General features: G+C 53.3%; 1 protein-coding gene across 1 annotated transcript in view; it reads right to left on the bottom strand.

The window, feature by feature from the left end:
• Positions 1 to 17,089, bottom strand: part of UBASH3A (ubiquitin associated and SH3 domain containing A) — a 42,404-nt gene extending 25,315 nt beyond the window's left edge. The window contains exons 1-7 of the mRNA XM_046001363.1: positions 16,927 to 17,089; positions 11,553 to 11,675; positions 9,510 to 9,563; positions 6,922 to 7,108; positions 4,022 to 4,220; positions 884 to 1,053; positions 87 to 295 (exon numbers count right to left, since the gene is read on the bottom strand). Coding sequence (XP_045857319.1) covers positions 87 to 295; positions 884 to 1,053; positions 4,022 to 4,220; positions 6,922 to 7,108; positions 9,510 to 9,563; positions 11,553 to 11,665 — 932 coding nt within the window. The 5' untranslated portion in view covers positions 11,666 to 11,675; positions 16,927 to 17,089. The remainder of the gene's footprint in view (positions 1 to 86; positions 296 to 883; positions 1,054 to 4,021; positions 4,221 to 6,921; positions 7,109 to 9,509; positions 9,564 to 11,552; positions 11,676 to 16,926) is intronic.
• Between the last annotated feature and the right edge of the window lie 30 nt (positions 17,090 to 17,119).

Raw genomic sequence — 17,119 nt, 5'->3', positions numbered from 1 at the left:
AAGCATACAAGGAGGGCAGCCCGTGTTTTGGGAGGGACACTAACTCAGAGAGAGATGTCGGGGCGGCCACTACAGGCAGCACTCACCGGTGCTTAACCCAGGTGTCCGACTCGCTGGCGTGCTCCGTGTAGTTCTCAGGCAGGAAGCCCTGGCAGCCCGTCCGTTGGGAGATCCCAATCACCCAGCCCTCACTGGCTTCCTCCTGCTGAGTGGGGTCCACGAAGATGTAGTCGCCGGGGCTGAGTGCCAGCTCGTCCGCGTTCTGAGGTCTGTACTGGAAGAGAGCCCTGAGGGTCTGGAAAAGACCAAGTGTTTTCCCGTCTCAGCCAAGAACTTGAAGGCACAACAAGGCTTTCGAGGACAGATAAAACCTATGCTAGAAGGTGGCACAGAATTCTTGGGTAGGTTTGGACATGCATTCTGGTGTCTGTCCATCTATCATCTGTCTGTCTCATATCACTATCTACTGATCTCCACTATGAAAGAGTCTGAGCATAACTTGACTTTCACATCTACCTTCCTCAGCAGGGTTACTTGTAGCTTCTCACCCAGCAGAGAACGTGCTGGATTCATTCACGCGAATTCCCTGGGTCGGAAAGGGAGCCCTGCCTCCTTTCCGTGTCAGCCACTCAACTCGGGGTCTTGCAATGATATAAAAGAAGGCGAGTTCCACATTGCACAAAAGGGGACATGATTAAGAAAAAAAAAAGGAAGAGAAAAACAGTAGACGGTCTTCCTTTTCCTGAGATACCTCCAGAGGAGGGCTCCCGGGGGTCAGTGCTCCGCTGGTTCACCGGCCACTTGTTCCACGGAGGATCCAGCCCGAGAGGACTGCCCGACCGGGGCTGCTCTGGCCGAGGCCCCCAGGCCAGGGTTTGCTCACCTGGTAGTGCACAAAGCGCATGTCTCGGGAGTAGAGCGCGGCGGTCCACTGGCAGCCCTGACCCGGGTGGATGGCTCTGGCCAGCTCCTCCAGCGTCCTCTGGTGGTGGGGGTAGAACTTGTGGGCCAAGGTGAGATGCAGCTGCTTGGTACAAGGCTTCACGGTGCAGTCTGGGAGGTCGCGCAAACACAAGGTGGTGGGCGCTTTAGCCCACACTGCGGGCACTGCCTTCCCACGGCGGCCACGCGCCCACGAGGGCCACGCACCCAGGACTGCTGGTGCAGAGCCTTTCTGCATGATGCCTCCTGCCTCTGCCCACTCCTTCCCCTGGGCACTGGGGCTTTCTTGGTAAGGCAAGGACCACCCCCACCTTCCCAATGTGCCATCTGCTGAGTTCAGCTTGCAGAGGGCATGGTTGGTACTGCAGATCTGACAAGGGGCAGGAAAAGGGTAGAGATATGGGTTGGGGGCTGTTTGGAGCCTGGGGATTTGCTGGCTTGCTGCCCAAACAGTTGACCAAAGCGGACGCAGTGAACAGCGTCTCCTTCATTCCCCACGGTGGGCACGTTACGCAGCGGCCTGGCCCGACAGGCCGGTGATGTCGCTCAGTGGGGTTTGGTTCGGCCGCGGAATCTCAGGAAGAAAACATCACAGGCAACTCAGCTGTGTCGAACATGGCAGGATCGCTACGACTTCCGTCCCTTTGGTGAAGCAGGAAGTCCTCAGAGTAGCCAGCCCTGGGTCACTTTCGGGGCCCCGCTCCTCCCCCTACCCTGGGTCCTTGTTCCAGGGCCCTGATGTCGCCCAGGATCTGCTTTCAGCAGCGCCACAAAGGACTACGTTCCCGGGAGGCAGAGCCCGACGGGAGCACGCAGACTTGGCATCAGGTGGACCGATGTTGGGGTGACCCTGGGAGCATCCTGGCCTGACCCAGCTTTCACTCTGACAGCCAAGGTCTGGGGACAGGGACTGCCCCCTGCTGGGCTGCACTGAAACCAGTCTCTTCACTCCCGTCTCTGGGAGTCTTTTAGTAAATACTGGTCCCCGGCGCCGCTCCCCTGGGCAACCCAGGCCAGCAGACAGGCGCCGATCTCCCCTGGGAAATGTCACCGATGCAGCCGTCCCTTCCTGGACCCCGACCCGGTGGCCCGGCCGGTGCCTCCCACCCCCTACATGAGCCTCCAGCGGCAAACGAGAAACCGCTGGGGAGAGAAGCCAAGACTGAGGCCGTGGGCGGGTGGTGGGGAAATTCCTTCCCGAGGTGTTTCAGCCCTGGGGGAGGATGGTCTTGCCACGTGAGTCAGTGTGGGCCGGGAAAGACCCACGCTCGTCCTCTGAGTGATCAGTGAACCACCGGCGACTTCGGAATGGGGCCTTGTCTTGTCTGCTCTCTGCGGGCCCTGCCTGTGGGGGCGTTTCACTGGCGACGTCGCGGTGGGAGGACACACTTTCCCTCGAGGGAGGCAGGGCATGCTGGAGCTCCCCACCCCGCGGGGTCCGGCCCAGGGCACAGGCGTGGAAGGCCTGGGCAGGAGACGGGGCCATTGCAGATGCTCTGTGGGAGCGCAGAGCGGGTCAGCAGGAACCCAGGTCGGCCGGGCGAGACAGGGCTGAACCCACGTTCCAGCTCTGACCCCTGCTTAGGGGACGTGGTCCCCTGGACCTATTGTTACAAATGGCCACAGGCTGTGGGGCTTGAACCAACAGAAACGTGTTCTTTCACGGCCTGGAGGCCAGAAGTCTGAAACCCAGGGGTGGGCAGCCCTGCCCTCCCTCTGAGGGCTCTGGGCAGGGTCCCTCCCGCCGCGTCGGGCTCCCAGGGCTGCTGGCTGCGTCCCCACACCTTTGCCTCCCTCCTCCCGCGTCTCTGGGTGTCCTGTCCTCTCTTAGAGGGACAATGGTCACTGAATGGGGGGCCGACCCGAGTCCAGTCTGGCCTCATCTTAACTAATTATATCTGCAGAGACCCTGTTGCCCAATAAAGTCCTTCTCAATGGTTCTGGGGGGACGGGAACTTTAGGGTCCCTTTCACTTCATGACAGTGACCTTGGGCAGCACGCTACTCTTCATAGGCCTCCGTCTCCTCATTTATAAAACGGGGTCCATGAGACCTCTGTTGGGGGGTGCGAGGCATCCAGAGAGGTGGCGTGCCCGCTCTGTGGCCAGGGGCCGACAGGACACGAGGAGACCACGTTGTCCTTTGGGAGCAAGGAGATTAAAGAGCCACCGTTTGACTCTTGTTCATATAAAGGACACTGATCTGCAAAGACACAGGGTACGCCGATATCAGCCAGGAAGTAGGACCCCAGAGGCCAGTCTCCAAGCGGAAAGCCGGGATTCAGTGACCTCCCGCTGTGGCCGGATCCGTGTCCAGGCGCATCTGAGAACGGGGCCTCTGGACGTCTGCAGAGGGCAGCACGGGGTCTCCCCGCCAGGGTCCTTGGACTCACAGCCCTGAGTGCCTTCCCTGTGCCAGGACCGATGGGGAAGGGCCACAGAAATGGGCTTGGTGCCGGAAGGGTCAGAGCCCTCACCAGCTTGCAAGGAAGGAAGAGCGAGTCATGGGGCTGATGAAGCCCGTCGAAGGCCCAGCGCTGACCAGAGACCCGGGAGGAAGTCCAGAGTCCATCCCACAGACCCCAGCTGGAGCCCATCTCCAGACCAGCTCAGGTGCTAGGGGAAAGGGAGATTTGCAGACGCTCAGAGGGAGTCCAGACAATCCTTCCCCAAGAGGCCAACAGGAGAAGCGTATGCTCCTTCCTAAAACATCATGGAAACCCAGCTAGGACGTGGTTTTAGACACAGCGCTGCCCCCAGGAGGGGATCTGCTCAACGCGGGCTTAGGGCTGGGTAGCCCCCCTCCCCGAACATGGGCACCAGCCTGTAATCCATGGCCTTCCCGTGGCCACGCACCGCCCCCTCCTGGACCGTTTCCCCGAGCAGCTGGAACGTGCCAAGTGTTCGGAGAAACATCGATGCAAACAAAGTATTCCCACGTAGAGAAAGAAGGGACCGCGGGTCCTCGGAGTCTCCGTGCGGCCGACCCACCGTAGCCCAGGGGCAAGCACGGCCCCAGATGCAGAGCGGTCACTCCCTATTATCCGTGCCCTTCGTGTGCAACTGGCTGGGCCCGCCTACCTGCTAAGACAGAGGCCTCGGTGGCGAAGGTCAGGGCGAGCTCCCGGATGACGTCTGCGGGGCTGTCGTTCACGAAGAAGCCCAGATAGCTGACGGAAGAGTGCAGGACCAGAGGGACCACCGAGGGGAAGGAACGCAGGATCCTGTCCCCAGCTCTCTTCAGAGCCTCATACAGACCCTCGACCTTGTGGTCTTCGCACTGAGGGAGAGGAGACAGAGGGTGTGTTTTCTCGCCTCTTGCTAGAAGGTCAACTATGAACGTGGTTAAGAAAAATCGTGCAGCCAGCGAGCCTATTTCTGGTCACGATGCTAGACTGTTCTCTCGTCCATGTGACGGACTGGGGTTATGGATTTGTTCTATAACCTGGTCCTCAGTTTCTTAGAGATCATGGGTAAAGTTCCTTTTGGAATGGACTATCTTTTAAGTGTCTGGGTTGGAAGTCCCTTGTTACTGTAGCTACCTTTCGTCCCTCCATGTCATGTCAACTCAACCCACAGTTGTGGTCAGCCTTGCATCATTCGTCTTCTGGAGGTTTCCCGTAGACTCTGAGGCAGGCACGCTCGTGCACTGCCCAGAGCTCACAGTGAGGAGGACAGTGGCCAAAGTCCCTGGCGTGTGACCACAATCCCACAGTGACCAAGCCAGTCACTGCCCCGATGTGGTTTCCTTGGAAGTGGTCGGAGCTCCCAGGCTCCCTAAGCGAGCCACCAAGTCCCCCTCCCCTCTCCTGCTTGTCCCTTTCTTCTTTGCCATTCACAGGTGTTTCTCCCAAATAAACCTCTTGCACTTCTAATTCCACCTTGGGGTCTGCTTCTTGGGGGACCATGAACTACCACGGGCTCCGACTCAGTCTCCCCACTGACCCCCAGTTCCCTGCACACAGTTCTGCCTGACCATGTTACCTAATGCCAAGCCACCCTCCACCCCGAGGCAGCAGGTGCTCCCCTGTGGCCTGCAGAGGGCTGTCCACACTGCTCAGCCTGCCTGCCAGGGCCGTGGACACAGTTGGTGCCCTCGATGCCCTTCCCCACTCACACCCTCTCGCCCTCCTGGTTCCGGGGCTCAGCGCTGCCCAAGCCACTTCCTGGGCTTGAAGACCTTCCTCCGTGGGGAAGAGCCACGTGGCTGCATGGGACCACGGTGAAACCACGGTGAAACCCAGACCCTTCCCCTGCCCGCCCCCATACTCCACCCCCCAGGAAATCAGCCCAAGCTCGGCTCTTCCCGGCAGTGGGCTCCCTCCAAATTTCTCACGGCCCCTTTCCTCCTCCGAGGACCCAACCGCGTTATGGTTTCAACATGCATTATGTGCATTAATAGGCATAAAGTGGAATATGCATTTTATGTCCCTTCTGACCAGCAGCTCACTCCGTTCGTCCGTCTGTCACATCTTTGTGGCCCTTGCAGGGCCTGGGGAAGTGCGTGACACCCGGGAGGCGTAAAGGGAGTAAGTGACTGTCCGTCCACCTTGTGTCTCTGGGTCTCCGGTAAGCGGTCTGGAAGCCCAGAGTCGTTACAAGCAGAGCTGCGGCGGGACATCAGCCCGTGAGGCTGAACGTTGTCCTTTTACGGCAGCAGAGGGAGACAGTCCCGCTGCCGCTTTTCTGCCAGAAAGGGGGCTCGGCCAGCCCTGGGGGTCGGCGGGGCGGCTGACACAGGAGAAGAGAGGGCACGTGTGTATCCAAGTCTGTGTCTGTGTGTGTCACATAGTGTGTGTGTCTCTGAGTGTCTGTGAGGACACGTGCGTGCGGGCGCGCGCCCCGCGGGTTGGGAAGAGGAGACGGCAGGCCTGGCTGCCGTGATGAGCGCGCCCGTCTCTAAGGTCACTTTCATCACCGGCGGGGCTGTTTCCTTTCCCTGACGAGCTACCCAGGACACGCCAGGAAGGAGTCTGACCATCACAAACGCTGTCACTGGCAAAGGAGGGGGACCAACTCACACCGGTTTGCCAGAGACCTTCCTGGTTTTAGCTCTGGAAGTTCTGTGCCTTGGGGCCCCCTCCCCGCAGCCCCTGGCAGACGGGGATGGCGCACAGGCTCCCGGGGCCCCTGCTGGGAAGGTCTCCTGCAGAGGCTTGTAGCCCCCTTCCCATGCAAGCTCTGGAGCTGGGGACAGGGCGCTCTTCAGGTCCTGGTGGGACCCCTGAAGTGGGTGGAGCCCTCAGAGCCGGCTAAGAGCAGAGCGGGGCCGGCCGCGAAGTGTCCGCACGTTCCTCCGGTGGGGAGCCGCAGGGGAAGGGGCTGCCTGTTCCTCCCTGCCTCCCTCCCTCTCCTGCCTGCTGCTTCTCTTCAGAGCGGGCCCAGGTCCTCCTCACCTTCGCTGGACCCTGTGAGGCTGCCTGTCTGACCGACTTCTCGGCCAGGGCTGGTCCCTGAAGCAGGGAAGAGTCCCGCGTTTGTGACCTTTGGGACGGGCCAGCAGCGCCATTCTTTAGGTCATTATCACACATCTCCGAAACACCTGCTCTGAGGCGCTGTGCTAGGCTCGGGGTACAAAGAGGAGGGAGGCATCTGCCTTCTCTTGAGGGATTCAGTCTCGCGTGGGGTGCAGGGTAGCAGCGGACACAATGTCACAGCACGTGGACAGTGCCACTAGAGACACAGACAACAGGATGGTGGGCGCACAGAGGGCGGCGGCCGCTTCGGTCCGGGGAGCGGGACAAGACTCAACAGAGGGAGGGGCTGAGTGAGCGGGGTTTCGAGGGATGCGTAGGAGTTGCCCAGATGAGAAGCGTGAAGGCTGTCCCACAGGAAGGGGCCAGCAAGTGGGACAGCTGCGGGCCACCCCGTGAAATAGATCACGGGGCTGCCCTCAGTGACTTCCAGCAGCCCCTCGATGTCACAAGGAGCTGCCCCAGGGGTGTGTTAGGGGGCATTGGAGGCGCGTGGGACCGACTCACCGTGAAGAAGTCGCAGAGCGTTACGTGAGGGAAGACCTCGTGGGCTCGGTTCTTCGCGCACTGACGCTTGCTCTCCCTCCAGAACCCCCGCAGCGCTTCCAGCAGGGATCCCGTGGGGCAGAGGAAGAGGGCGTACTCCTGGGGGATGGGGTCGTCCAGAGATGGGTCGTTGCGATGACAGCGCAGCCTGCAGGACAGCGGGGAGCTCACAGCCGGTGCCGTGACGGTGGGACGACTGCCCCACGTGGCGAGCGCGGCCACCCAGTGCCGGCCGCGGCCACGCCGCCCGGACTCACCGCCAGCCCCTCTAGGTGCGACTCGGTGCACCCGGGGCTGGTGTGGCTGCGGAGTGGCACCGGGTCCCCTCAGCCCTGGCTCTGCCCCACGTAGGTCTGATTCCCGGCCCAAGCCCAAGATTGAGAGAAGGCGGCCTGGTCTTCAGTTCTGGGGGCCAGAAAGCTTGTAGAAAACATTCACGTTTTTCATTCCCTCCGACATCAAATTGAGTGTGAAAGTCAAAACCACCAACCCCCCCCCCCAAAACAGAACTAGACAAAATGTAGGTGGCTATTCTAGACTCTCTGAATTCAGAAGGTTATTTTGAGGACGAGGAGAAACGATATACAACCCCAAATTCAAGTTCATTCTCACTGGGGACAGAAACAAGAGTTAAAACAACCACAAGGCGTCGTTTCCTCGTCTGTCCAATGAACACATTTTTGAAAGGAAGAAGGTTCTGCTCCCCGTGTCAAAGGGGCAGTTGGTCCGTGGAACGTCTGTGAAAATCCGACTGTCAGGCCGCACCGAGAGCCTTCAAAGGCCCAACCCGTTTGAGCTGACAATTCTACTTCCAGAAATTTCTTCGAAGGGGAAAGCAAGTCACACCGCCCCGTGTGAGGAGTTTTATGTTGGGGTTATTCATCAGGAGTCATGGCTTTGAAGAATTTCTCATGATGCGGAGAAGGGCCCAAGATGCAATATGGAGTTTAGTGGGCGGGACGTGGCCCTTGGGGAAACAGGCGCTAGGCACCCACGGGGTCTCCTTAGGAGCAAAACACCAACGGGGCGGGGGGAGGGCACTCTGCCCCCCTGTCCTGGTGCAAATGCCTCCTTCACTGTTCACTTTTCCTTCCGGAAACTTAAGTAACCAACACGCAGAAAACATGCGCGTGTGTTTTTTATAATCATAAGCGATGGTTTAAATTTTTCTGTGGGTCGCATTGTTTTTAGTCCACACTGTGTTATGGTGATTTATCCCTGTCCGTGGGTAGGCATCTGGTTAGGCGTGTCAGGATGACCCTTCCCAGGGCCGGGCACGCTCGTCACGCCGGGTGGTGTTTCCCTCCTCCATTCCACTCCTGGACGCCTACGCTGGCTTCTCGGTGAACAGTTTCATTTCGCAGTAATCAAGATCTCTGTTCATGTGTCTTGGGCCCTTTCTATGTTTCCAAGGCACGGACCTGGACACGGATGTGAACCTGGACGTGGACGTGGAAGTCCATGGTGGGCGGCAACCTTGGTACACCCCGAGACCGCAGCCAGGACAAGGAGAGACCCCCCCCATCTGCTCACCCATGTGGACCCTTGAAGCTGCCTTTCATTTTTAATGGTATCTGAAACGGCACTTCCCGGGTGAGCTAAGGTCGGCCCATTCTGGGTAGAGCCTAGGGGACCCCACTGTCTCCCCAAGTCTCAGTGGGACTTGCCGTCCTCTTGGTTGAGTTGTGACTCGCAGGAAGTCACCCTGGCCCTTGAGGCAGTCGGTTTCGTTTGAAATTCAAATTTAGCAACGACTTTAGATTGGCTTCGCCCAAAGGATCCTGGGTGTTTCCCTTTGTCTGGCAAAGGGGTTACATCATTTGCCCTTGGTGTAGAATTTTGGGGGGACAAGGGAGGTTCCGGGGAGGACAAACTGGCCACTCAGAGACCCACTGTCGGTATTTGCCATCCCGCTCTGGGCTCTGGGAGCGCACCCAGCTGGCTGAGACCTGGTTTTTCTTGCTTGATTTTTGCTGCGATTTTCCAGAACAGAGCATGAGGGGACTTCCCGCCTTGGGGCAGAATGAGAGCATCATGGTACATGCGGGGGGACCGGGTGCTACAGAACGGGGCACCTATCCTCCCAGAGCAGAAAGCCGAGGCCCGAAGCAGTGGGCGGCTTTCCGAGTGCGTAACTGGTGGATGACAGAGCCTCCTGGAACCCCAATTTCTCCCCAGGGCCCCACTCCTTGGCCCCTGATGCCTCGGGGGGCATCCAGGACCAGCAGCAAACTCTCTCCCCATCAGAGGTGGCCTGAGAGAGTGGGGACCTCTATTTTGTATCTTCCCGATTTGCGCGACAGATCACGTGGATGTCTTTCTTCTTTGATCATCACATTAGGGTAAACTCAGATTTTAAGGTGAAGAAAGGCTTGTTCAAATTTCAATCTCTCTCCACCGTTTGCCATTTTAAACGCTGATTCTTTTCTCCTTTACTCTGGCGCTGGGTGGATAAGCAGGGACTCCGTCCCTGGCCGCCTGGCATGTGCGGGGCACTTCCCTGTGTCCACCCCAAGAGCTTTCAAAGCCAAGTGCGCAGCCCTACTCACCAATCACACGCCTCCTCCGCTGTCTTTCTTCCCGTAGCTGCCAATGCCTTCAGCCTGCAGGAGACGAGAGGAGCATTCAGAGATCTGCCGTCCGTTCTTTGCAGAAGCAGGGAGAGGCAGGGCAGGCCCTGCAGCACAGGGGACCTTTGGGGGCCCCCACGAGGGCCCGGACGGCTGGACTTTGCAGCTGGATGCCCTGCCCGGGCCTCCGTCTCCGTGTGGCATCACTGTGGTTTCTGAAAACGCACACCTGCTCATTCCTCCCCGCTCAGGCTCTCCCGCCTTCTGTTCTGGGCACCGGCTCCAACCTCGCCCGCAATCTTGCCTCCTCAGCCAGCCCCTGTACCCCGCACCGAAGCCAGGTGAACCCACCCTCGGGTCCGGAAGGTGGCCGTGAGGGGCTGCCTCCCTGGCTTGCACACATACCTCCTTGACAAAAGGCAGCCCTGTGCCAACACACCCCTAGAGAAATGGCACGGATTCTCCCAAGCTTGGCTCAGACGTCCTTCCTCCGGGATAACTTCCCCAAGCCTGCCAGGGAGGTGGATGGGACGGCCCATCCCGTTTCCCCACCGCACGTCCAAGCACCGTGGTTCACCTCTACAGACGTATGTCTGTTTGTCCCTCCACCAGCCCGCACGGTCCCCGAGGCCCAGCAGAGCTGCGCCCATCATGGGTGCACGTACACACGCTGAATTAAGTTTAGCTGGATGGGACCAACCAGACAGGGTGGACGCCGGCTCACTAAGGCAGCTCACTCAGGAACAGAGCCCAGAAGCTGCTGGAGTCAACGAGCAAAGTAACATGGCAAGGCCCCGTGCTACTGCTGGTGGACACGGACGGCGATGACCTTAGTTTCAGTTCGAGGGATTCTGAGCCTGCCTCCAGCTCCAGCAGCGTAGTAAAGGACGGGCTTTAGAGGGGCCGAGAGTGGGGTCCTGCCTCCCCCCCACTGCCTGTGCTCTTGGGCCTCCGTGTCCCCGGCTGCACCCGAGGGAAGGTGCCCAGGCTGGGGTCTGGCGCGTGGTTCCACGGCTTATGTCAAAGACCCCTGGTTTATCATTAGCATAAAGGCGACAAAGTTCTGATTTGGGTTAGGAAAGCGAGGAGTGTATCTCCCAAGTGATTTCGGCCAATTGGCTCAGGCTTTGTTATAATGTTTAAGGAAGCTTTGGTCCCCTCCCCAATCCAAACTTACTTACTGGTACTTTTTTTTTTTTTTTTTTTGAGAATTGATTTATTCCTTTGACAGAGAGACAGAGAGAGCAGAAACAGGGAGAGTGGCAGAGAGAGAGGGAGAAGTAGGCCCCCGCGGAGCAGGGAGCCCAGTCCCAGCACCCCAGGATCATGACCTGAGCCGAAGACTAGAAGCTTAGTCTAGTGCCCCTTAATGGGTCTTCTGATGCAGTTCCCTGTGTGAATAAGCCTGTAAAAGCTTAGTACCCTAGGCCCTTATCATAGCTCATTGCTCTTAGGGACTTCTCTCTCTGCAGGGTGGCTCTTAAGGTTAAAATTTTCCATGTGGGGACCTTCTCCTTGGGTAAGCAGCGTCGAGTCAATGCTGTTCCCACACTTTCTGTCTCTTCCACGGATCAGACAGTGAAGAGATTTTCCCCTATAGAGGAAGGTTGCCCTGCACCGTTTAGAAATACGTCCTTGTTGGGGGTTCTCTCAACAGTCCCCTTCAACGGGGACTCAGAAACTCTTGTAGTCTCATCCCAGAGAGGGCCCAACTAGGCCCACACTCCTCTCCTCCAAACCCGGAAAAATAGGGATGCCCCAGTAACACAAGACTCCCAATTTTTTTACATTCCAGGGTCCCTCGACCTGCCAGTCAGCAGAGCTTGTCTGTAAAGGGCCAGATCAAGTCGTTTAGAAGAAGCAGAAAAGGGCCAATTTTGAGACAGTATCTCGTCCTGCAAGGTGCACTCCTTGGGCAGGAAGCAAGCACTCTGAGCTCCCGGCAGTTGTGTGACAAAGGGCAGAAGGGTTGGGGGCCTAGGACATACCCCCAGGGGCCTGCGGGCCCGGGACAGTACTCACGCGGTGTGTGCCGGGAAGCCCATCCCCAGGAGGGGGTCCAGGAGCGAGGTGGTGCCGCGGTCCTTGTGCCTGTTGGAGACCTTTGCGTAGAGCTGAGTCTCCCCGGCTGCCATCTCTTCCTGCCTGCCGACAGAAATGAATAGATAAAGCCAGAGAGAGTGAGACAGGCAAGGCTTCCTGAGAGTGTGAAGAAAAACCTCAAGCCCTTTTGATCTTTCTGACAATAGCTAATATCCTGTTTGCATGAGGTGTTAGTTTTTCAGAATTCTCTTTGCAGGGTGCTGGGGTATGGCATCCCCCAGCCCTGTCCCCACATGGGGTTTGCGTTCCGGAGCTCCAACATGCTTACCAGAAGAGCAAAAGTTGGAGAGATCGACAATACGACATTTTAACAAGGCTGTGCAACACTTGGAGCTCTTAGGCATTGTCCCAGCATTTTGGAAAATGTTTGGACAGTTGCTCATACAGTTCCACATCCATTTGCTCCGTGACAAATCTACAAACTTAGCTATCTACCAAGGGAGGTGAAAAGGCGGGACCACCTGAAGACTTTATGTGAATGTCCACGATGGCTTTATTCACAGTAGACCCAAACTAGAAGGAATCCAGAAGTCCATCCACTGCTGAATGTCTGCATAAGTTACGGCGTCTTCGGTCCACAAGTAACACTTGTCAATAGCAACAACACGCCTCTGTCTCGTGACAGAACAGGATGAATGCCAAACAACATTCTTTTGATTTAAAGAAGCCAGATTCAAGATCATATATACTGTATGATTCTACTTAAATGAAACTCTAAAACCAGGTAAAACTGGACTACAGAGACAGGAAACAGATAAGTGGTTGCCCAAGGCGAGGGTCTGAGGGAGTTTTGGGGGTGAAAGAAGTGTCCTCTATCCTGATAAGGATGTATAGGTCTTCAAGACCGACTGGACCAAACCCTCAGATTGGGTGTGTAAATTAAACCTCAATAAAATTTATATTAGAAAGGAAAGGGAAGGACTACTAAGAACAATAAAAACAGTATGCTGATTTTCAACAAAAATAGGCCTGCTGGGGTTTTGGGGGGATTATGTTGAATCTATAGGTCAGTTTTAACAATATTGATTCTTCCATTCCATGAATATGGTATATCTCTCTATTTACTTTCTCTTAGTAGTGTTCTGTGGTTTCAGGGTCTTGTGCTTCCGCCACTAAGTTTATTCCTATGTGTTGCTATAGTTCAAAAAAATTCCTATTTCCATTTGTTGTCAGCATATAAAAATATTATTGATTCTCATATATTGACATCACATTCAACAATCTGGACAAGATCACTTATTAATTCTAATATTTTGTAGATTCTTTATGATTTTTTATGTACATAGTTATGTCATCTTCAAAAAATGCCAGTTTCCCCCTTCCTGTTTAATATTTACAAACTTTTTTCCTCTCCATGCCATATCACTGTGGCAAAGACCTCCAGTGACATGCTGAATGTACGTTTAGGGTAAGTACCCCTTATTATATCAAATAATTTTTTTCACTCCTAATTCACTGAGATTTTTTTTTAAAAATTCATTAAGGGGTGCCTGGGTGGCTCAGTTGTTCAGTGTCTGCCTTCGGCTCAGGTCCTGGGATTGAGCCCCGCATCTGGTTCCCTGCTTGGCAGGAAGCCTGCTTCTCCCTCTCCCTCTCACAGTCTCCCTGCTTGTGTTCCCTCTCTCACTGTGTCTTTCTCTGTCAAACAAATCAATAAAATCTTAAAACAAAAACAAAAACAAAAACAGGTACTGAATTTTATCAAAAGCTTTTTCTGCATCTATTGAGATGATCATATTGTTTTTCTTCTTTATTCAGTGAATGAGGTAGCTTATTCTAATTGAACTTGGAATGTTAAATCAACCTTGGTTTCTAAGATAAAGCTTTGATCACGTTATCCTTTGTGTAGATTAATCAATTTGTTAATACTTCATTTGGAATTTTCGGCATCTGTGCTTGTTAATTAGCATGGCCTGTTCTTTTCCTTTCTTCTAATTTCCTTGTCAGGTTTTGGAGGCAATAGAGTCATCAGCTCATTCCGATAATCCCAAGAGTTCCTGGTCACAACACTGAAAGTTCCCGTTCTAGGAACCCCTCCCCCAATCCCTAGCAAATGAGGACAGTTGGTTGCCCTAAGTGTCAGTGTTATTCTGGCCTCATACATGAGTTGGGAAATATTTCCTCTTTCCTGATTCTCTGAGCTTTTGTAAGATGGGCGTAACTTCTTAAATGTTTGAAAAGATGTATCAGTAAAGTCATCTGGGCCTAGAGTTTTTTTTTAGAAAGATTTAAATTATGGATTTAATTTATTTAATAGATACAAGAATATTCTTCTTGCATTGGTTTCATTAAGTTGTTTTTCAAGGAACTTGATCATTTTATCTAAGTGGTTAAATTTCCTGGTATAGAGTTATCAGATTTTCTTTCAATTCTGTAGCGTAATTTTCTGTGTAGAGGTCTTGCAATATTAGTTAGATTATTCTGAAGTATTTGATCATTTTTGATGTCACTGTAAATTATTTTTTTTTAATTTCATGCTCATACTCTTTGTTGCTGGTGATTCAAAATACTATTGATTTCATATTGTTTTATTTTAATTTACATCCAAATATCTTGTTGGGCTTACTTATTAATTCCAGTAACTAATCTCTAGAATTTAAAAAATATTCTATGTACGAAAGGAGTTGTGTCGATGAGTAATATATTTATTTATTTCTTTCTTACCAGTACATATTCTTTACTTTTAAAATTTCTTTTTATTTCTCGTTTTCTTTTCTAGTTTTCTTTTTTCCCTTTTCTTATCTTCTTTTTTTCTCTTCCTCCTCTTCTTTATTCTTCCTTCTTTCTCCTTCTTCTTCCTCTTCCTTTTCCTCTTCTTCTTTTATTGCACTGGCTTGGACCCCAATTGTTGAATAAATACAGTATTTTTCTGTACAATGCATCTCCCTGTGTTGTTCTGCATTTCAGAGGAAAATCTTTCAATATTTCATCTTTAAACGTAAGTTAATTATGTTTTTAAATATCTTTCTTCTCTGAGGAATTAAAAAGCTGAAATAACTTCATAATAAAATAGCTCAAATTTGAAAGCCTCAAAGTAGAAAAAGCCTGTGACCAGAAGAAAAATAAAAGTAGATTGGGGGTCTGAAATATAGCCTCCAATCAAACATATTTTTCTTTTCTCAATAGTAAACCGCTTTCTGAACAATTGTCTTTATAACATATTAAAATACAAATTTCTCTTTTTTAAAAAAAAATCTTATTTTCTTAAGCCAGGAAATGAAAAGTTATCTTCCAAGACGAGTAGTGGAAAGACAAAACCTTCTTGATGGACACTTCTTGGGGCCGACTCCCAAAGCTTCCTTCTCTCACCAATGGGTGGAGGCTGAAGGGCGCCTGGGTGGCTTGGTTGGTTGAGCGTCTGCCTTCAGCTCAGGTCATGATCCCAGGGTCCTGGGATGGAGCCCACCGCCAGCCTCTTTCACCCCCTGCCCCTTACCCTGCTCATATTCCCTCTCCCTCTCTCTCAAATTAAAAAAAGTAAATAAAAATGTAGAAACGGATACAACGCCTGGAACTCAAGCTGTGTGCCGATGGTTACAAAAACTCCACAGCTCCTAGAGGATCCCTCGGGGGTCCCCTCCCCTTCTCGCACCTCCAAACCAAGACCACACAAGACACCACCTTGGTGAATGTCGGCCCTGGTGACGATGATTTCTCTTTCCTTAAAGTTGTGTTTTGAGATTGATGAAATCAATTTGTAGGTGAGCTTTCTGAGAGCGACTGCATGGTCGTAGAAGTTCAGCCCTCATCATGGGTCATCTCCCGGCTCTACCCTCGCAAACTGACCTCATTTGACGCACATCCAAGATGTTAACCTGTTAATGTATTAATATGACATATGTGAATTCATGCTTGTTTCTGGTTTTCGACCTGTCTACTCAGTGTTGTTCCATCACCTTAGTTTATGGTCAGCTCAGCCGTGTGCCTGGACGCTCATCCCTGTGCCAGGCGCCATGAGCGTACATTCTAGACTGTCCTCTGAGAGTGGTGTCCATTGGCACATTGCCTACAGCAGTAAGTGAAAACAGAGAAAGAATCAAGCTCTAAGTCTCCTATCCCTGTCTTCGCGGGCAAATGTTTGTTCAAGGACTGGAGAGGGTAGTTAGCAAAGATGTGAAGGGGGTGTGTATGAGCTTGAAATATTCCTGGTCTTAAATCCAAAAACACTGAGAGGTGCGTGCTCAGGGGCTGAGAGGTAGGAAACAAAACTGAGTCACACCACAACTGGCTGAATGTATCTCTCTGGCTATAGCTGCCATTGGCCAATCCTGCCCACTCGATCTTTAAAATCAACGCCCAAACCCACTTCTATTCTCCATTTGCACCACCAACATCCTGGTCCAGGTCCCTGCCATGGCGGCCCAGGTCTTCAGTAGTTTCCTGCTGGCTTCCTGTGAATTCACCTCTGTCCCTACGCTCCGTACGCATGCATAGATCTGACCTTGCCCTGCTCAGATCTTTGGTGGATTTTCATCACTTGGAAACCAAATCAGAGTCCTTCCAATGCCCCGGGCTTCCACGATCTGCCGATCTCCAAGCACATAGGTTTCCTTGAGGTTCCTCGAAGACCCCGAGCTCACATTCTCCAGGCTTTTGGAGTTGATGGTCCTGGGCTTAAAACAGTCTCCCCTCCTAGCTCACAAGACCTACTTTATCTCATCATTGAGGTCTCCACTGAAATACCACTGAAATTTCCAGTGAAATACTTCTTCCTACAAGTCCTCCCCCACCCCCCGTCTGATCACTCTCTAAGCCTCTCCCAACCTCATCTCTTCCTAGCATCTGTCATCACCTGAGACCACAGGGGAAGGCTTTGTCCCCTCTGCCATCTGCTGTGAGTCTAGAATGCCTGGCTCATGGCAGATGGCCCGTTAATATTTGGTAAATCAATGAATGCATCGCTCTACTCCACTAGACTTCCAAAGGGGCTCAGTCCTCACCGCAGCAGGGACTCTCTCCTGATCTCTCCTGATCAAACATTTTAAAGCTGTGTTGTGTGCAGAAACCCCTCGGGACGGAGAGGCCCCGTACAGAATGGAGTGCGAAGCGTCTCTAGTCTCTATCGAGTGCTGTGAGAACACCTTTGGGCTCCCTCTCCTTTGTCTGCAGAGAAGCTGGGAGTCTGAGCTTGGACTCAATCACACAGAGAACCTCCCCACCCCCCGCCGGCATTTTGCCTGCCTCTCTTGGTGTGCCGGCTCAGCACCGGGCAGGACCCATCCGTTCTTTTATAAAAGGAGCATCTGTGTTCCAAAGACTCTCTTAGGTGAAGTTTCTGAAAAGGCTCGCTTACCTTGCTTACTAATTAAAGGCAAGTCACATTTTCCCCCTCTCTGGTCTCTGCAGTCATCCCACCGATGGCCACCCGATAGCCTCATCCAGGTCGGGTTACACAGCTGCCTGCGATAATGCCTTTTGCCATTTGCGATGATTGAGTCCACAAGGCTGAGTGGCTTGGGGAAGTGTTTCCCGATTGGAAGAACCTG

This window comes from Meles meles, chromosome 4, assembly GCF_922984935.1.
Source record: "Meles meles chromosome 4, mMelMel3.1 paternal haplotype, whole genome shotgun sequence".
Lineage (NCBI taxonomy): Eukaryota > Metazoa > Chordata > Mammalia > Carnivora > Mustelidae > Meles > Meles meles.
Note: the sequence above shows the minus strand (reverse complement) of the source record. Positions and strands in the feature narration are given on the sequence as shown.